The 20,600-nt window shown below is 39.9% G+C and overlaps 1 protein-coding gene and 1 long non-coding RNA gene across 4 annotated transcripts in view; both read right to left on the bottom strand.

Moving 5' to 3' along the window:
* Positions 1 to 851: 851 nt before the first annotated feature.
* On the bottom strand, positions 852 to 3,408 carry LOC131459646 (uncharacterized). The gene is made up of 4 exons (XR_009240264.1): positions 3,256 to 3,408; positions 2,660 to 2,760; positions 1,973 to 2,049; positions 852 to 1,853 (listed from the first exon to the last, which is right to left on the bottom strand). It is a non-coding gene; the product is annotated as an uncharacterized LOC131459646 (long non-coding RNA).
* A 913-nt stretch (positions 3,409 to 4,321) lies between these two features.
* The window catches only part of trpm7 (transient receptor potential cation channel, subfamily M, member 7), a 37,889-nt gene continuing 21,610 nt past the window's right edge, over positions 4,322 to 20,600 (bottom strand). The window contains exons 20-40 of one of the 3 annotated variants that reach the window (XM_058628803.1): positions 19,727 to 19,855; positions 19,274 to 19,525; positions 18,111 to 18,285; positions 17,466 to 17,598; positions 17,197 to 17,375; positions 16,393 to 16,525; positions 14,926 to 16,226; positions 14,388 to 14,482; positions 13,243 to 13,339; positions 13,051 to 13,127; positions 12,901 to 12,938; positions 12,617 to 12,645; positions 12,042 to 12,095; positions 9,601 to 9,645; positions 9,271 to 9,336; positions 8,201 to 8,484; positions 7,477 to 7,559; positions 7,167 to 7,372; positions 6,903 to 6,954; positions 6,662 to 6,768; positions 4,322 to 5,335 (exon numbers count right to left, since the gene is read on the bottom strand). In XM_058628803.1, the coding sequence (XP_058484786.1) occupies positions 5,223 to 5,335; positions 6,662 to 6,768; positions 6,903 to 6,954; positions 7,167 to 7,372; positions 7,477 to 7,559; positions 8,201 to 8,484; positions 9,271 to 9,336; positions 9,601 to 9,645; positions 12,042 to 12,095; positions 12,617 to 12,645; positions 12,901 to 12,938; positions 13,051 to 13,127; positions 13,243 to 13,339; positions 14,388 to 14,482; positions 14,926 to 16,226; positions 16,393 to 16,525; positions 17,197 to 17,375; positions 17,466 to 17,598; positions 18,111 to 18,285; positions 19,274 to 19,525; positions 19,727 to 19,855 (3,648 nt within the window). In that variant the 3' untranslated portion in view covers positions 4,322 to 5,222. The remainder of the gene's footprint in view (positions 5,336 to 6,661; positions 6,769 to 6,902; positions 6,955 to 7,166; positions 7,373 to 7,476; positions 7,560 to 8,200; positions 8,485 to 9,270; positions 9,337 to 9,600; positions 9,646 to 12,041; positions 12,096 to 12,616; positions 12,646 to 12,900; positions 12,939 to 13,050; positions 13,128 to 13,242; positions 13,340 to 14,387; positions 14,483 to 14,925; positions 16,227 to 16,392; positions 16,526 to 17,196; positions 17,376 to 17,465; positions 17,599 to 18,110; positions 18,286 to 19,273; positions 19,526 to 19,726; positions 19,856 to 20,600) is intronic. The other 2 variants (XM_058628804.1, XM_058628805.1) reach the window with 2 other exon arrangements.

Here is a 20,600-nt window from a genome sequence, read left to right as displayed (position 1 = left end):
ACTAACCTATGACTTTTTTGTCTTATTTTGAAAGACATACTAACCTATGACTTTTTTATCACTTCTTGGACGACATACTAAACTATGACTTTTTTGACAAAATTTGGACGACATACTAACCTATGACTAATTAGTCACACTATGGACGACATACTATACTATGACTTTTTTTCAAAATTTGGACGACATACTATACTATGACTTTTTTGACAAAATTTGGATGACATACTAACCTATGACTTATTTGTCACATTATGGACGACATACTATACTATGACTTTTTTTTCAAAATTTGGACGACATACTATACTATGACTTTTTTGTCTTATTTTGGAAGACATATTAACCTATGACTTTTTTATGACTTTTTTGTCTCATTTTGGAAGACATATTAACCTATGACTTTTTTGTCACTTTTTGGACAACATACTAAACTATGATTTATTTGTCACATTATGGACGACATACTAACCTATGACTAATTTGTCACATTATGACTTTTTTTCACTTGACTGTGAAAAAGAGTCCCAACAGTTTATAGATACTATGTGTGTCTCTTTTGTCATACTTCTGTCTGTTTTCATTATTTGGATTTTGTGTTTGGCTTTAAAACCAGCTTTAATAACTGTGGTTTCTGGTGAAATCCCTGTGACAGACTGGTGGTCTGTTGCATTCCATCATGATTAAAAAAATCTGCTGGAAAACAGAGTGAAACAGAGCAACATCTGAGCGGAGTTCAGGAAGTCTGACAACTGTCGGCTCTCATCGCCACACAAAGAAAAACTAAGATGAAAGACTATCAGAGTAATCCAGTACTGTTGCATAACAAGTGTGACAATGAACACATGAGCGTTAGTCTCATATTTTTATTGCATTTCTGGAAAAGGAGTACATTTTGTTGGAATTGGTTATTGAGAAATACAAGTTTCATCATGACATTAGTCATCAAATGATTGTAACCAGCGGTTAAAAGCAGTAGATACTGTAGATCATCAACCATATGAACATGTGTCATTATTTTAAGAGATTCTACTACATATACCATAATGTTTTATGAATTATTTTCTGTTTGACAAGTTTTGGCAGGGTGACAAGATCACACTCGTGTGTCTGTGTGGTGAACACAAAGAGTCTTTGTTAGCTTTGCTTCTCTAACGTTGGAAACTAGGGGAAACATTAAAAATTTAAATGTTATGAAGAAAACTATCCTTTTATTTGACTATTTATTAACTTGGACTCGTTCAGGCTTAAATTAACAGCACTAAAACTGGAAATTATAAATTTTTGTATAGATTATAGACAAACGGCATCAATTTGTGAGTTTCTAAGCAAACTGGCTGTTCGTGGACACTTTAATATTCACCATACAGACACCAGAGTGTTTTATCGTTTCCATTTTTGGTGAGAAATGCAGCTAAATACATGATTTTTATTGATTATCTTTAGAGGTACGCACAGGATGAGAGCAGCTCCTCAGGCTCCAGTCGGCTGAAAGGCTTCTAGATTTGCATCGTGTACGCACCGTATGATTTTGAGTGCGCACATTCATAAACAGAAGAACAGATCAGTGTCCAGCTCCTCAGTGATGCTCTCATCACCATCTTCTTGGTCTGTATTCACAGTGCAGACAACATGGACTTATCCTTCTTGGCCTCATGTTCACCAGTTAAAACTTCAAAAATCTTCTGTAATTCGCCGTAGGAAACTCAGACTGTAGTTGTGATGTGATGGGAATGGATTTTGAGTCAAATTTAAACCATGTTGTGCAGTGTGAATAATTTTATCCTCTTATGGTGACATCGGTATCTTTAACGTTTGCTCCCGCAAACAATCTTCTTCACCATTTCCGCAATCTGTTCGTATGAAACACAAATATAAGTTCACTTATTATTAAGACACAACCATAAATCATGATCTGATCAAATTGACTTTATAACGTTTGTTTAAAAAAAAAAAAGCATAAATAGCTGACCTCTAAGGGATTGGGAAACTTTCCCTCCGCCAGTTTGGAGAAAATCAGCTGACCATTAACCGTCACCTCAAAGCTGTCTGTGTAAAGAACACAAATGTAAATTAGATACACACAGGGTGTTAAATCTAATGTTTATCTGCAACCAGTCAAACAGGATCATGGTGAGCTTGTGACACGCCGCAGGGTGTAGCACAGTACACATAATTATATGTCTGGGAGGCAATGAGCAGCATAAGAAGAAAAAAAATAGTAAAGGTTTAATGTTTTTAGGGCTCTTTGTGCCCTCCGTTTTTTTTTTTTAGTTCGTTTTCTTTTAAAATTCATATGAAGCAAGTCATTTGTAAGTCTAGAGAACGTGGACTGGCTGTGATGCAGAGACACAACACAGAAACTGTCTGGCTGGATGATGGAGTAATCTTTCTGCCAGAAAGAAAGAAGAAAAGAGGGAAGGGGATGTTACAACAACAAAGAGTAAAAATGAAAAAATATTGTCTCTATTACACACAGAAAACACACATACTACTGCTTTTCTCAAGCTTGTTTAAATGTCATGCATGAGGAGTAACAGCTACACATGAGTGACCTCAAAGACAATAATACAGCAGTTCAGGAAACGCGCGCGTATTGTCTTTCTATCGTTTCCCTGCCCTCTCCACACCACACCAACAAAAACAAACAGCAGCTCACTGGATTTCTGACTGACGACTTTCTTCACAACCACATCAGGAACCAGGTCTGTGATGGCGTTGGCCACTTCCCTGTAGCGGAAGCCATAACCTCATCCTGCGCTGTGGAACAACGCAAAAGAAACCACAGAATTAATAAAAGTGTGCGGCGATAGTCATGGTTCATCCAGATGACCAAGAAGAAAAAAATGCACTTAGATACATTTCTACCTCATCCATGAGGAATGAGAAAGTGGGAAGTAGACTAAACTAACTAAAACTAAACTAAACCAATGAGATTTCCTTTTGTTGTTCCTTTTCTCTTTCCTAATAACCACACCTTTGTTATTGAATGTAGGCTTCTTTTTTTACCATTTCATTTAGACAATGCATTCTGCGTAGGCATTCACACGCACCATGTATTCTTAACTCACTATCTTTAATGTCATTTGAACTCTTTGAAATGCAGACTTATAAAAATGAGAGTCAGTTGCTCCCTCCTCTAACTGGCATGGACTTGTTTTGGTAACATTTTTGAGCTTGGCACCGACACTGATCTGTGAAACCAAACAACAGAGCACATTTACTTCTCTTAATAAAGTGAATTCATGAACTTACCAGTGTTCAATTTGGACTTGAGCCATGGTTTTGCAGTTGTTTTTGAGTCGACCTGCAGCAGAGATGGAGACGTCCTTAGAGTACGGAGTGGAGCTGCAACAAAATGCAATGTCACGGCTGCACTTCCTTATTTTATGAACCACACCCAGAGGGAGGAGAGCCAGTCTGTATGCTTCTTGCAGCATTATTCCAGCCTGACTCACCTCATCATTCCTTTTGTCTGTTCTTGTTGTTTTTACCCAGTACTTGATCTAAGGCTGAGAAAAACAAGAGAACATGAGGAGTGTAGCATGCATGGGGAACAACAAGGTCATTTTAGTCCACTTCCTTTAAAATAAAAAAAAAAAAAAAAAGTTTTGTGGAGGAATTCAGGAATTCAGACTGCATCTTCGCAGTTGAGCTTATAGTCGGATCCAGTGAGTCAGCTGAGCTTTTAGACGTGAAGTGAGATAAGCAGCACAGTGTTTTACTGTTTCACATTACTGCAGTCTTTGCTCAGGTGAACAGAGGTTATTGTGAGTGGCTAAGTCCTATTTTGTGGCATAACTGTATACTATAGATTCAGGCTGAGCTAAACTATTTGAAGCCCCTCTGGAGACTCACTCCATGAAGGGATAGTGAAGCTTGAACATCAGTGGACCAAATGCATTTCCAGTAAAGGAGAATAATGTGAGAACAATCTTTCTCTTGCATCTTTTTCTGGGCGAGGCTGAGAAGATGCGGACGCATCCAGTAGAAACACGACTGAGTGATCCTTTTCCATGTTTGTGTGCTCAGAGGCCCGTGAGAAATGTCATCATCCATCCAGGGATGAGAACGCTTGGTCTGTGTGGACCGCAACCATGGACACTTGCTTAAGGTTGTGTGAGGAGACTTGCTGGTACCCACACATGTACAACCTCGCACTCAAAGAATAGAAGAAGGAAACACAAATCCTGTTCAAATGTGAGACGGAATTCACAGGCGAGGAACCCTGAACTGACGTTTGCAAAGTAGTTTTCCACAGAGGCGGAACGCATCAACTTTGACTACATATAACAATATAGAGATTCTTTTACAACTGTAATGTAGTTTTTTTTTTTACATTTTATTTGTTTCAAATGATGTCCAGTACAAAATGTATACAGTAATACCCTTACATTTGTCAGTTCCCCTGAATAAAATATTTAAATCTTTTCAGCTCATGCCAGATAAACAGTATCTATAAGATACACTAGATTGCTCAAACAACAGTTGATGACAAAGATATAGCAATAGTACCTTTGTAACAATAAAAACCATCAGTCATATTTTGGTGGACACACTTTCAATACAATAAAATTACACACAATGGTCTGTAAAAGTTGCATTGCAATCTGCCCATAAATTACAAGATTTTCAAATTCATGTATATTTTTAATTAACTAAGACATAACTCAGAAACACAAGTCTTTTACACTGATAAAAAATAAGATGTGTTGGCAAACTGCAGTGCTGCAGTGACCGAGTCCAAGCACGCTGTCCTCTCAGAAGCTTCTTTAACAGGTGAACAATGCACTTATGATTTCATCTTTTTTTCTTTTTTTTTTGTTAAAACAAGGCAACTTTTCAAACTTTATAATAAATAATAAAGCCTCTGCAATGGTACTGTACCTGTAGATATATCCAGTTTTCATAATATATTTCTATATATATATATATATATATTTGTTAATGTGTAAATCATCCCCCCCACCAATGTGTTACAAAACAAAAGTTTAGATGCTTGGATTGTGTGCTGCGCAGCATTTCCGTGGGATTGACAAAAACATGACGCAGTCTGCATGCACTGGTTTTCATGGAAACCGAGGTGGGACTCTTCCAGTTGATTGGATGCACTTTCTTCCTCCTTGGCTTTGACTAAATTTAAAAAAAAAAAAAACAAACAAAAAAAAAACAGTGAGGACTCTCAGTCACTCACATCCTCTTGCTCACTCGCATTGGACCGATCACAGCATCTGCCTCATTGACTGGCGGGACTCCTTCATGTCGCCCCCTGAGTTGGAAGGGTCTTCTTGTGGGAATGTCACCTTATCTGGTGTGTACTCGTTCCTCTTCAGGTCTGAAGAACAGCAAAGGAAAAGTCAAAGATACTTTAGAGATGTTTTATTCAATAGTGATTTTATAATCAGGGTATCAGCACGTTTCAGGAAACTAAATTTAATACTGATCAAATTCAGGACCTTACGGTCGCAAAATGTGCGCCTGGTTGGCAGGTTCTTAGTAGCAGAGCAATGATCGCCTTTCCAGTTTAAAACATGCATCCAGAGGGATGAGTACTTCCAGAAAATGAGAGCTAATGGTCAAACTAAAGTGAAAGCCAGGAGACTGAGACATGGAAGCGACCTTGAGATCTGTGTTCAAACATAACTTATACATTCATGATAACAACTTCATCCTCCACAAGATTTTTCACACTCTAGATCAGGGGTCTCAACGCGTCACTCACGAGCTACCAGTAGCTCCCAGTCACTTTCCCAGTAACTCATCAAAGGTTTCAATAACTGAACATAAACCAGCTTACATGTTTATCCACTCAAACTCAGACGTGTCCCGCCCCCCTTTTATCACAAATGATTATTTGCCAATTAGTTGTCAAACACTTGCGCTGCTGAGGCACCACTGCTCATACAGTGAGAGGCCAAAAAAGTTCTCTTGTGAAGTGATATGACATGTGGGCAGATAATAACAAAATGAAAAGTGTATAAGCCATAATATTGGTGTATTTTTGCTTCGACAGCATTGACGCTTTAATTTAAAGCGTGTGAGATACACTAGAAAGAAAATCATATACTGTATTACAGAAAAAAAATAAATACTAGAGTGGTGGACACCGTCACTTTGTAAATGTCCAGACAAAACAAGCTCTATCAGTTTGTTTGGGTTGAAATAAGCTTTGAGAATTAATGCTAAAAAACCCAAAACAACTTTTGGCCATTTTAATTTTGTCAAAGTAGGCGATCCCTGCTCTAGATTCCTGTCCCTGTGCTAGTTTATGTGTACGCTTCATAATTAAAGCCCTATTCGGACGGGGGTTAACTTCACATTATAACGTCAGTAAAGATAAAAGCGACGTTTATCTGGGGGAAAAAGTTCTGTAAAAATTATCCTAAGTCATCTCCTGTTTCTCCAAGTAGTTTTCCGCAAATTTTCAAGCATTGAGGATCTGTGGCATTTTAAGACCTTTGAAAGCCAGATTTAAAGATGAATTATAGTTTTTAAGGATGATCGAGGCCTTTATTTATTATATCCGCAGAAACCCAGATATTATAAAACTACAAACACAACAAGTCTTCCAGATTTGAGAACAGACTGTATTTGACCACAGCCGAGCTGTAATTTAGTGCAGGCATATGTAACTAAACAGCAACTGTAAAGCAGCTCTCACCAGGAAGTTTGAGTTTGCGACAGCAGGAGTTGCAGTGGTGTTTTGCACGGAAGTTTCTGATCGCATCATCCCCCAGATTGGCCGGTCCAAATATCATATCATATGATCTGCAGAGTGACACACAAAGCATTTATAGAAGCATTAATATATATATATATATATAAAATAAAAAGATATTGTTCCAGTTACAAGAGAAGAATAAATCACACAACTGAAAGAATTGTGTGATAAAAGCACTTACCCTTTCTCACCACTCTTTATGACTGAAGGATCTGTCAGAATCTCCCCGACACCTGGCAGAGGTTCACAACAAATACACAGGCGTTGAAATCAAAAAGATATCAAATGAATAAATAAATACATCAATACAAATCTGGAGAAAGGAGAAAGTGGATACATTTACAATCACTTCAACCTCACAATTACTACACAAGCAACAAGCGTGACTGTGTTGTGTTGGAAATCAAATGTTCTGAGTGCGTGTTCTAGTGCTGCTGATTATTACCCTGCAGGTCGAGCACCAGCAACTCTCCTCGTGTGTATTCGTAGGTCCAGTGGCTGAAGGCCAGCATGGTTTCCTCCAGGAGGTTGGTGGGGACGATCTCGTCCCCGTTGTTATTGTTGAACTTCCTGAACTCCCCAGTGATGCACTCCTCTATGGCAAACCACTGCCCGGCAGAGTGACAGTAGAGCAGAAACACCTCCAGGAACCTGAAAACACGACGTAAAGTAAAACACGACAGCCAGTGTTGGATTTGTGTAAATGAGATTCCCGTGCGTGTGAATCCAGCAAACTTTGTTGCATGTGCGTTTACCTCGGTGAATAAGGAATTGTCTTCGGCCTGACTTGGTTGAAGGCAAAGGTCAGCTTCTGTGCAGCTCGTTGTTGTTGAATTTCCTGGAGGAAAAAAAAGTGATAGATATGATTTTTATTAGGACACAATATGACATGGCAGTAAATGACACTACATATGAGCATAAAATAAGGGCTTCTTGAAATATAACCCCAAACTAAGTTGATGTAACTTTTGAAGAGATTGTGAAGTCAAGCGGAGTTAAAGGAAGTGTTGTGTTGTTTGGTTTTCCTGTGCGTTTGCACGGTGGGGGATACGGCGGCCGAAAGTAGTCGTGATCCATAAATGACAAATACACAAAATAAGGTGGAAAAACAAAAGTTGTCACACTTCATTGGGAGTTCCCCCCCGGAAGTTAAAGAAGAGACAGAAAAGCAGTCGGGTCATTAATCGGCAACCAAAATGAAACGGTTCGTTACCATGAACAGAAACATGGATTTCTATGGATTTTGTGTACTTCAAATGGAAGCAACAGCCGAATCGAAAGAAGGGTTTGTGATTGATACCATGTTTTTGGGCAAAACTGCGCCCTTGCCAGACGTGTCTGCAGAGCGAAATCTAATTGCTGGCAGACTCGGCCGGGTTCAGCCAGGCTAGCCGAATCCATTCCCATCATACAAAGTAGATCTCATTATCACTAGATTACAAAAATGAAGTCACAAGATGACACATTTCTGCTTCATACCCTGAGACAAAGGTGCAGAACAGTGTCCTCCTTGTAGATGCTCTGCCAGGTTTGGACCACCTCAGGGAGGAAGGACTTGACTATATACAGGTGTCCTGGTTTGAGAATGTCGTACTCTGACCAAGTGCAGAGCACCTTGAGGGCTCGCCTGAGTCCTCCACCCATTTCCTCCTTGCTGAGGAACTCTATTTTGGCACAGAGGCCTCGCTGGGCCCAGGAAGACATGCTGTTGTTGATAGTGTTGGGAGAGCTCTCCTCCAAACAGTACACGGTCACAGGCTCCCCTGATGAAAAGAGAGAAAAATTAAGAGAGTAGTAAAAGTAGTTTCCTTACATAGCAACTTGATCCCCCTGTCAAGAGTCTGCATCATGATATATTCTCTTTACCAAGTGTCCACTGTAACAATGTCAATCACACTAGTGTCTGCTCATATGTTGCACTTCATCATTTATTTTACTCTAAAAATAATATAAAGAACCCTGATTAAAGAATATAATTAAAATTTACATTTTCTATTGACAAAGACCTCAAATTTGGAATTGAGACCATTAACTCCTCCAAAAGAAGTTATCTGACACTATAAATCAAATGACAAGTAGGCTCATTTTCTCATAGACTACGTTTTAAACCAGGAGCAAGTGTTGTATGGTCTCTTAATTATCATGGGTGTAAACATGCAATAAATCAGTCAGCTTAATAACCCAGCAGATCAGCTGTTTTGCAACCGTGCCATCTATTTTGTCAGCACAAAAACAAAAATGCAGACAGAAACAATGTATAATTATTCTTTAAAGAAAGATGTTGGACAGGAAAATGACAACCATGTCTGTCTGAAACTAGCAAAGAGTCAGTCCTGCCCCTGTAATTACTTCGTAAAATTCTATTTCAAGCTTCTAGTTTTGATGGAAAAATAACAATTTAAGTGAAGGGTTGTCATCCATATTTACTTTTGCCAGTTATGTGTTCTGTGTGAGCAATATTAAGCAAAAAGGTGCTCAAAAAGTGTTCTCCTGTACTTCTCAAAAACAAAAACAAAATGCAGTTTTCTCTAACTTTGCTCAACACTAACCTCTTGGGGGCACAGGAGTGAAAGGAATGCTCTGGGACAGCCTCATCAAGTTGTTTCGCTCGACAGCTACAGGAGAAGCACAAAGGTACGCACACGGAAACAAAAAACAAAAGCATGTTATCAGAGCTGTAGAGAGTAGTGCTACATGTACATTATTCATACAAATGCAACATTTTTTCATTGCTCTTTGCATTTGTGAAAAACTGAGCATTTTAATCTACGGTGGGAAATTCCTAAAAATGAGCAACAATGAAATACATTTAGTTTTAATGACAAATAGTACATTAAAACACAGTAAACCACCAACATGTCGACACATCTATTCCTCACCTGAGTACTGGTAGCTTTCCATGGGCTTGAAAGGTGATCCAATAGCTGCAGAGAACACAAAAGGACTTTTTGTGAATTTTAGAAAAAAAAAAAAAAGAAATTCTCAGCTATCAGTTGCAGCAGGAAGGAAATGAGGGGGTTGGTGGTTTGACATCCAACAAAGTTTACAGGCTGGATTCTAACCACGCGTATTGTTGACAAATGTATTGAAAAAGTTGATGTTATTTCATGAACATGCAAAATGGGAGTTCACAGAACAAGCCTTTGTTCATGAAGTGGGCAGGAGTGCTGGAAGAAAACTGCTGATTGTGGAGTTTCATCCACAGTTTATTAAAAAATACTTTTCAGGGCTGTTATGGGATCATGTCCGCCTCTCCCGAGCTCCTCTCATTTGAGGAGGCCAGATAAACACACTCATTTCATTCATCACAAACAACCTGAGACAATCTTTCCATCTCAAACTCTCTGCTGATACGGACACGTGTTTTATTGCTTTCATTATTCTTTGTGATGCGTCAGAGGGGACCTGTATAGATACAGTGAAAGAGTCGAGAGGAGCGTCTGCTCTGTCATTGGTCAAAGTCTCCCATCACTCCTATATCTGCCCTGTGATCTGATTGGTCAAAGAGTCACACCACGCTAAAGATTTAGCTGTGAGGCTTTTACATTGAGCCCAGATGAGGTGCAGACATGTCAGCGTATCTCAGATCACGTCATTTACATTATGTTGAGGTTTCTATGGATTTACTGATTAATATTGCCTAAAAATCCTGCCTAGCGTGCATTTATTCCAACTAAAACACAGCAACGGCCTGTAGATGTCACTGCACAATAATAGATGCGGAGAAGAAGGCCCCATGTTCAGTCACTACACCAGTTTTGTTACCTCCACCTACAAGCGTTATGTTTTTGCTGGCGTTTGTTTATGAGCAACATAAATCAAAAAGTTAAGAACAGATTCAATTAGGTTTCTGTGGTAAAGAAAAAGTAAGTAAAAGAAAGTAAAGAGTTTGGTGGTAGACCAGTATCGTTTTGTCTTTTCAAAAATGTTTTTGCCTTGTGTGAGAGGAGCATATAATGACAAATAGATAAATTATGAATTACAATATAAATGCTGTGTTTATTATGCTAGTTTAACCTATGCTGCTAATACTACTGATATTGTTGTTTTCAGAATAATGAAAAGATCCATCTAAAGATCTCTTTTTTAATTCATCTGCATCTTTTTTGATCTAAACATAAAAGTTTTTCATTTCTAATAAGAGAAAAATCAGACTGTAGGAGCTCAAACAGGCAAAACATTTTTGGTTGGAAGTCTAAGAAACTGAGAATTAATGGATCATCAAACCATATACACACTGATTTCCTTCTGATTAACTAGTGAATTAATGTCTGTTGTGAGGGTTTTCAGTCATTGAGCTCATTAATTTATCAGCAGTTTAGATATTAGGCAACTAGATGTGTTTTAGTTTTCTTGGGAGATGACTTGCCTCTCACCCAAAGAGGGAGGGAAAACATTTCAAGACAACTCAAGCAAGTTCCAGTTGCCTTTGATTGACACTTGTGAGGATAATGAATCCATGGACTTGGTGCTTAAAAGTGCGAGTATATTCACTGAAATAAAACAGCTCTGATAATTGCTTGTTTTGTGTTCTCTCTGTATTTAAAGTTAAACTTAAAACTTTCCTTTTTGATAAAGCTTATAGTTAGAGCTGGTTCAGGGAAACCTGGACCAGCTCTTAGTTATGCTGCTATAGAACTAGACTGCTGGGGGATTTTTTATCTGTGGTGCACGCACATTCACTCTCTCACACTCAGGATATGATTTTGACTTTTTATATGTCATTAACCTTGTCTCTTTCTCTCCCTAGTTTGTGTATTTCCTTCCTTCCCTCTCTCTCTCTCTCTCTGTATTCTCATCATGCAGGTTGCGGGACCAAGATCCAGTTTTCGAGGCTACCCACATCATCACCATTATTATTGTGCTATAATTAAAAAGTCGATATCATAAACTGTATTAACTTGTAACTTGATACAGTTGTTGTGTATCTGCTCCTGGTCTCTCTCTCTCTTCTGTCTCTACCTCATCTCCCTCTTGTCCTTTCTCTCCCCCCTCCCCTTTCTGTCCCCCACCATCCTCTGTCCCCGATTTTCCTTTCACCCCAACCGGTCGAGGCAGATGACTGCACATTTCTGAGCCTGGTTCTGCCAGAGATTTCTTCCTGTTAAGAGGGAGTTTTTTCTCTCCACTGATGCCTAGTGCTTGCTCATTGTGTGAACTGTTGGGGTTCTCTGCTCTCTTTGATGTTGTCTATGTACAGTGCCTTGAGATAATGTATGTTATGATTTGGCGCTATACAAATAAAATTGAATTGAATTGAATTGAATTGAATTGAATTGAATTGAATTGAATTGAATTGTTGGTTCTGTCGATTACTCACAGTCCTTTCTGGCTCCCAGGTGCGTATGTCGTGGCATGTAGATAGGAAGTGCTGCTGTGACCACAAGAGGAAAAAGGACAGTAAAACTTCCACCCATTTACACACAAGAGCTAACATTCTGCTTCTCATGTAGTGTTCTGTAAAATATGCTTTAATTTTCATAAATTGGTCAAAGGGTTTCCCAAAATTGTTTACAAAATGTTTGGACTGCAAGCTGCAAAACTATTATTTAAGTAGTATTAAAATAGCAGATTCAAGTTTCCTTTCTCATCCAACTATTGATTGTCAAATTATACCAAGAAAAACACATGACGGGATCTCTGGATTTTCCCTCCCACCAGAACTTTGGCTGAGACAAAAAAGGAGAACCACGAATATAATGCAATGTCACAACATTGATCTTTTCTGATTATTTGAGACAGTCTGATATTACACACTGACGTAGCTTGAGATAAATCACGACCAAACAGAAACAAAGGTCGAATAATGTAAACGTTGCTGGACCCACTGATGCAGACCAAAATGAGCCTGAGTTATACAGTGAGAGAAAGAACAAATAAATCCACTCATCTTACCATTTAGAGTATCTTGGTCAGTTGCTTGTCTAATAAAAGGACAAAACAAGCAAAGCAGAGAGTAATGAGTTAAACAAGAAAACCAAAATATTACACACATACATATCACAGAGATTCACAGGAGCTGTAACTGCTGGATTGCATAAGAGATAAAACCAGCGAGCGTCAGATCTCAATTTGAACACAAACTGGTCAGACTTTTGTCTGTATGCATTTTCTTATACAATAAATAAGAAGTATGTGGTCTGTATACCATATGTGTGTGTTTGTGTGTCTGCACTTACAGGCTGCTGGCTTGGGCTGATTTGAACTGAACTTTTTCCTGGTGAAGAAATGATTAAATGTTAAACAATGACTGATATGAATCAAGTTAGTTAGAGATCTACAAACAAGACCTTTGTACTCATGGAAGTATAGACAAACACCATCCTTACCAGTATTGCAGCCCTGGGATCCTCATGGATGAGGATGTCTTCAGCTGACACTCTGCTTCTATCCCTCTTTGTTAGAGCTAAACAAATGAATGAATGAATGACCAACAATCATCATGTGTTATTGTTGAAACAGCATTTATGAGATGAAAAGGTCTACAGTTCATTTGAGACAAGGGATAATTGTGGGCTTACTGGAGTCAGGATGGAGAAAAGCTGGTTTTCTGTCAAATTCTGTGAAACCAGCGTAGGAGTTGACGGCTCTGATCTGACCGTGACCTTCAAGCTGAGCCTGTGGTCATATAAAGAGAGGCTTGAGAGGGTGACCATAACTCTGAAAAACTGATTACTTGGGTACACTAAAATGCAGCAAACTAACAAAAACACTGAGGCTGTGAAGGATGGAACAATGATTAGCACAATTTCATGATTCAAGGTTTCCTGTAGTTTTTTTTACTGGAGTTCCATTGACCTCTTCTGAAATAAAGTGCACCTGCAATAATGTTATTTACCGAGTAATGTGACTCAAATCCACCCATCCAAGTATGGACTAACTGTAAATGATTAATCAGAGCAGCACATCAAATGCAAAATTTCTCCCACACTACACCGCACCGTCGCTCCCTTCACTGGCTTCCTGTAGCTGCTCACATCCGCTTCAAGACTCTAGTGCTTGCGTTCCATGCTACAAACGGATCCGGTCCAGCATAAATCCAGGACATGATCAAAACCTACACCCCAGCCCACCCACTCCACATCGGCAAACCGGCTCGCTGTCCCCTCACTGAGAGGATCGCAGAGGCATTCGCAGAAATCGAGACTGTTCACTGTCCTAGCTCCCAAATGGTGGAACGAGCTCCCCATCAACATCCGGACAGCGGAAAGCCTCCACATCTTCCGCCGACGACTAAAAACACATTTCTTCCGACTCTACCTTGACTAAGACGACGGTGACCAAAAAAAACCCCAAAAAAACTTATACATCGCACTTATGACTAGCACATCATAGTTTGGCTTACTTGAAGCTCTTACTTACTTCTAGCTCTTATTTGTACCCAAATGTTTAAATGCACTTATTGTAAGTCGCTTTGGATAAAAGTGTCTGCTAAATGACATGTAATGTAAAAATGCTGCATGAGCTATGAAATTCTAAAGTGAACTCCCAAAAAAAAAAGAATGTGTGGATTTCAGCAGCTGAAAGGGGTTGTTTCAGTCATGTGTGGTATTTCAACAATTATCTGAACATTTATGCGTTTCCGCTCACGTTTCATACTGAAATTTCATAAAACCACCTAATGACAAAGGTGGTTACAAAAGGTAGATCACAGGCAAATAATCACCTGTAATCTGGTCTGTGTAGCTGGGCTTTGCCGTGTGCTGGAAGAGGTGGTCTCTTTGGGTGTAGAGTGCTGGAGGTCCATACTGTCTTTGTGTCCTGGAAACAAAGGAATATTTTTATATTAGTTACACTATTCCATCAAAACAATTGTTCAGATCTTCTAAATTATGTAACAAATTCTCTTTTTCTATTGTGAATTGTTATGTAGCATTTACATCGTTATCAGGTGACAGGACCAACACCACGATGACATAATCACAGGTCAGAAGGTTGATTTTTATGAGAAACGCCTTCATACACCTCCACCCACCAAACACAACTGAATCAATCACTGGAATGAAAACTGATTTGAGCTCAATTATCATTAGGTCTTGAGACTTTTGTTTTTTGAAAACCTCAGAACCACACACAGAATGTTAAAAAAAAGGATTTAGTTTGAGCAGAGAAAGGAAAAAGATCTAGTGGGATCCTGATCTGGGAGATGGACAGACCCGAGCACCCTGCAGATGAAGCTCTCAACTTCAGACTGAAACTCAAACCTCTTATTGTGTCTGGCTCTCTTGCTGTGTTCCTCTTGTCAAATGGGACCTCTGACTCACTCTGTCCCTTACAGCAGGACTCTGGTGGTCCTGAACCGTTCTGCTTCCTGCTCCTTCTTTTGTAGGGTCTCCTGGTTACCACAGCAGGGGCCCGGGCAAATCTTGGCTTTGAGTTTTTTCCGTTTGAGTGACCCAGTGGTGTTTCGGCTTCAGGAGCCAGTGGGAGTTTTGTGTTTGTTGTCTGTTTATTTGGAGAGCTTGAACTCCCTTCGTCATCACAAAATGCCTCATTCACATACCCAAAACTGACCTTAGGGTCTCTCTCCTCATTTCCTAATCCCTCTGTGTTCTCAGGATTCACAGTGCAAGCAGGCAGGCAGGGAAGCTGAGCAGAGCCCGAGACAATGACAACAGTAGGATACACACACACACAGCTTTCATCCTCCTCTTTCATCTTGTCATCTACACCAGATTCACTCTCACTCTTAAACTTACCCACAAATGCACCAAACTCTACAGTGGCGCTGTCTGGCTGGAGGTGCTGCGGGTAAAGCCCAGCAAGCGCGAGCTCTGGGTGGCTGGAGCCACTGGGCTGGGAAGGGGTGCTGCTGATGTGGAAGTGAACATCGGAGGAGGAGGGTACGTTGGGTAAGCTGGAAGGGGAGTCGGAAAAGCCCGGCTGTTGTGGACGGGTCAGCTTACTGTGGGTGAGAGAGTGGCCTCGGAGACGCAGCTCTGGAGGGGAAGTGGCCACAGCACTTTGGACAAAGGCACTGGAGCCAGCACTGCCTGAGGACCCAGCCTCTACAGCAAGATGACGGAGCCAAAACAAGTCTCTTCTCTCTGGACTGAATGATGGGTTCATGATGGGGTCCTGCCCCAGTCCTGCTCCAGGGCTGGGACGGACTCTTCGGACACCGTCTGTCCCAGCTCCTCCCCCCACACCTATGCCAAAAAGAGAATCTGCTATGTCACCTCCTGTCTGAGGGAAAGAGGACTCAAACAAAGGCCCAACACTGCGTTTGCCTATCACAGACGATTTAGAGTGGGGGCCAGTGTCTGTTGCCACAGCGGCAATGCTGGGAACAACATTCTTTGACAAGCTGAGCTCTCGGGTGATCTGATTGTGGACCTTGCAGGCCTCGGATGCCCTCTGAGCAGTGAGGGTCTTCAGAGTGTCCACAGTCAAAGCTGAGAGGTCCTGCAGGTGGCCGATTTGAGAGTCCAGTGTGTGCAAAGAGCGTTTAATAAAGGTGACCTTGTTCCCGACCTCCTTCAGTTGCAAACACATGGTCTCAACTCTGGAAATGACAAAAAAGAAGCTTCAGTTAACTATAGCTCATCTCTTGCTACCTGCAAAGTCATGTTGAAAAATCTAACTTGAAAATGTTAATATTTAACTGTTAAAAGTGAAAACATAAAGGAATTATTAATTTTCTCTTTATTTATTTACTTTTATAGTCTCACCTTTCTGAGGTAAGACGTATGCGCTCCTCACTCCCAGTGTGAAATTGATCATCTTTTTCATGAAAGTACGTCTCCACACACTGCTCCTCAAAATCGTGAAGCTTCTTCTGGTCTTCCTCAGTTAGAAACAGCTCTAAAGAATATATAGGAGATTAAAAGAATATACTATAGAGTACACTTTTAGAGTTATCTTTGTCAGCTAGTACATACAGTACATCATGCACAAACTTCCATTTGCTTTTCTTAAATCTGCTTTCATTTTAATCTTTATTGAAAATGAACCTTCATTAATCATACATTCTGGTTAATGTGTTTGTTACCATAATACCAAAAATCAATTAATTGTATGATAATGACTACTTGGCACACAAAAAATATTCTGTTTCTGAGGCTGGGGCCACACTGGATTCATTGCAGAATAAATATATTACTTTTCATTTCAGCACACATTAACAAATTAAAGTAGCCACCAAGTGATGAGCCATGTAAAAACAGCCATGCTTAATACAGTCATCCACTTTTAATACAAGCAGCACAGAGCAAAACAGACCGTTTAAATGTCTGCATCTGTTTAAATATGTTAGAAAAGCAACACTGTCTCTAGCAATTCTGAAGTAACCATTTTTTAAATTAACAAGGCTTTTATTACCAAATATGTGTAGCATTGGGAGAAGAACTGCTTCTTTCTAAAGCACTCTGGCATTTAGTCAAATACAGAGGCATATTTAGCAGTTGCTGTTGCACATGCGTTCACTGTGGCTACGGCCTGACATGTCGCAGAGAGCGACAGTACGGTGGACGTACTTGGTCCGTAGGTATGCTCCTTCTTTCTCTTTCCACACATGCAGAAGAGAGAGTAGATATGGCACAGGAGGATGAAGGGTGGTGGGAGGACAGGCTTCTCATGGTAGGCCATTATGAAGTGGTAGCGTTGGTACTTCCACACCAGGTTAGAAATGGACTTCACTTGAATATACACATTGCTGGAGGACAGAGTATAGTAATGGCACTCATGAATACCCACATTTTTCCGTGAGGACAGCTGGATTATCAACACTGAAATGTGCACTTACTTGAAGAAGGCGATGAGGAGGTTGACCATTAGTATATACTGTACAAAGAGGTAGACTGCTTGTAGGAGAGGAGTCAGCCATACTCCTGCCTGACACAGTGGCTTCACACTGGTATCACTGTTATTGGCACACACTGTGAAGAGAGGATGCAAGACATTTGCTGCTTATTGGCACCTACTTAAATAAGGGACAAAAAAACTAAACCAAATAAATCTAAATCTGGCATTTGTTTTACTACTACCCTGATAAAACCTACTAATAAACACAGTGATAGACCACGTGAAAAAATGAAATGGTGTGATACGTCAGGATGCCAACTCAGGTTAAGGAGAACAGCCGAGTGATTTGTTCCACCCAAGCTTGATTTTTGCCTTTTATAGACCCGTTATAGCTGAGTCGAGACTGGGGTGTGAGCTGTGGTGAAGCAAAAAGCCCTGCATCCAAAGACACCTGTGTTGGCTGCCTCTGTCTGTGAACCATGTTGAATGAAATGGGCTGTGAGGGGGGGAACAATGATTAGGCCATCGTGGGTTTGATTTCAAGTGCTTGTTTTGAGTGGCAATCAGCTATCATGCCGTGGTAAGAGGCTTTGAATAAAACTGTTCTTACCCTCATAATCTGCCCTACCATCCACATCGTCCTTACCATCGATTTCATAGGCATACACTTCCCCATACATCATCCAATACGGTTGGAAGACCACATCCTTGGCCAGTGTCCAACTGGGCTCCTCCTCTGGGTACAGAATAGCTTTCCTGGGTACACCATAGCTCAGCAGGACTATAGCCATTATTACCACAATATAAAACATGTTGGCCACCTGCAACACATGTCACACAGACTGAATGAAACAAGACAGATGGTGTTGTGATTACTTATGAGTGGGTTATAAAGTATAAACCAGAGCGCTATTAGTGCTATTCTGTCTATTCTGGAGACCCTAAGCCCTATGAAATGTAGCTTGCTTAAAAGAATTTTAAACATCAAATCATTATAAGAAAAACAACAACAACTTGTTGAATAATTCAACAATTAATTAAACATTTCCTCCATTTGATCTGGTGTTCACCATTTCAAAGTGAAGTTTTATTCCCTATATTGAAATCCTGTGCTGATGGTTACTTCACAACAGCTATGAGGGATCTGTGGTAGGTTCGAATTTAATCTAGTTTCACTTCAAGGAGGAGCTTTGGGGTTGCAATATTTTTGGAAAAATAGATTTTGTTTGTATGTCAGCTTAGCTTAGCATAGCATAAAGAGCCACAAAATAACATAACAGGGTTAAGGTCAAGCCAGAAGATATTCCCAAATATGGCCACCTATAAAATCACTGCATCCTTTAACATTTCTGTTTTAGTTGTTAGAATTATTTGTTAACCCCAGTGGTAGTTACGTTAGTCTAAACTGCGTTTTCTCTCACAAAATGTCAAGTGATGGAGCTTCATGGGACAATATATAGTATGTCATAATACCTGGTTACAGCGATGCAGATGACTTATGATGCACGAGTGTTATGAATGTTTAAATTAAAAAAAAAAAAAAAACACGAACAACTTTATAAATGCAAGAAGTGCCGCAAAAACTCACAGTATGTTTGGACTACAAGCTTTATCACAAATGGAGGGAAACAACCATAGTGTCACACCCTGAAGTAGCATAAGAGATTTGCAATGATACTTAAAAACATGATCCTAAATATTTCTTGAAAGCTGTTCTTGTCTTATTCAAATACAGACAACATTAACCTCACTATTATGTATAATAAGGTTATTTAAATATTATGGTAATTCAAATAATAAAGCACTCACCATCTTGGCGATCATCATGACATACGGCCCAGCTTGCTGGTTGACAGCTAGGATATCCAGGAGGCGCACATACCAGAAGACGATATTGAGACAGTAAACTGTTCTACCAGGCACAAAGGCTTGGCCTCCAGCCAATCTCAGACCAAAGCCGATAAAGAACATCATGATGGCCACAAAGTCAGACACATTAAAATAGTCACTGAACCAGACTTTTATCTTCTGGCTAATTTTGCCTGCTTCAGACATGAACATCTGGGAAAAAAAAGAGAAGGAGGTCAAACAGAGGTTAGCTTATAGGACAGGACAAAAAAGGAAACTGGTATTAAATGTTACTGCTGATGCCCACTGCCTCTGTGGTGAGGAGTGGTGAATGGATTATCCTCACCACTTTGTAAAATCAAAGAGTCTAGCAATTATGATTCCTATTAAATACAAAATCTCTGGATAACATACCTCTCGGATTTTCTCAATGGCAGAGGTGAAGATGTAGAGGATGACCACCCACTCTTGAGGAGAAGGCCAGTTGGGCATTTTCACGAGAACCACATAAGAATACAACATCAAGAAGGCAAGGTAGAAGAGCTGAGAGTGGGAAACACATAACCAAGAATAAAAACAGAGCTCAAAAGGGTAGTAGGTGGGCATATGTTACACATGTAACCACATATCACTCTTTTATAGAAATTAAAAAACATAAATTGGCTGTATGTAAAGCAAAATGAATTGCTCAAAGTGATGAAACTATACAGAATCACCACCACATACCTTTGGGCCTCTTTTGCTTGTACAACACTAGTAATGAATGCCACAGTCAGTCTTGTTCTACTGACTTCAATCATTTCCCCTGTTGGACGGAAAATCAAGTAACGTAGCTCTAAAGCTCCATTTATAAAAAGAGGTCCAGTATGGTACAATACGCTTCTATGCACACTGTAAAACGTGTAAAAGGATACCAAAAAAGGTGATCTTAATGGTTATTGGCACCTTCCGTTTGTAAACCAAGCACAGTGGTTTGGCTCATACAGGGTGAACCTAGACACATTGCAGCTTGTTGATTTGTTGATTTGTTGATAAGAGAATAATCACTTGTATGCACCGTGGGGAATTATTTTTTCATGCACCCTGCAGCCTTCTCTCAAACAGAGCCTAATGCCAAAAAGACAGAACAAGGAAGCCTGGATGTTCTCTATTGTTGCCCTTTGACTAATGTATTGTGTTTTTCTTCTTCATGGAATTTATTGGCGAGCTACAACATCACACTGGTATGATGTTATGCTATTTAGGTAGCTGATGCATATTATGTAAATAGCTACATAAGACAACACCA

Source organism: Solea solea, chromosome 5 (assembly GCF_958295425.1).
Source record: "Solea solea chromosome 5, fSolSol10.1, whole genome shotgun sequence".
Classification (NCBI taxonomy): Eukaryota; Metazoa; Chordata; class Actinopteri; order Pleuronectiformes; family Soleidae; genus Solea; species Solea solea.
This window is presented reverse-complemented; position numbering and strand designations above follow the sequence as displayed.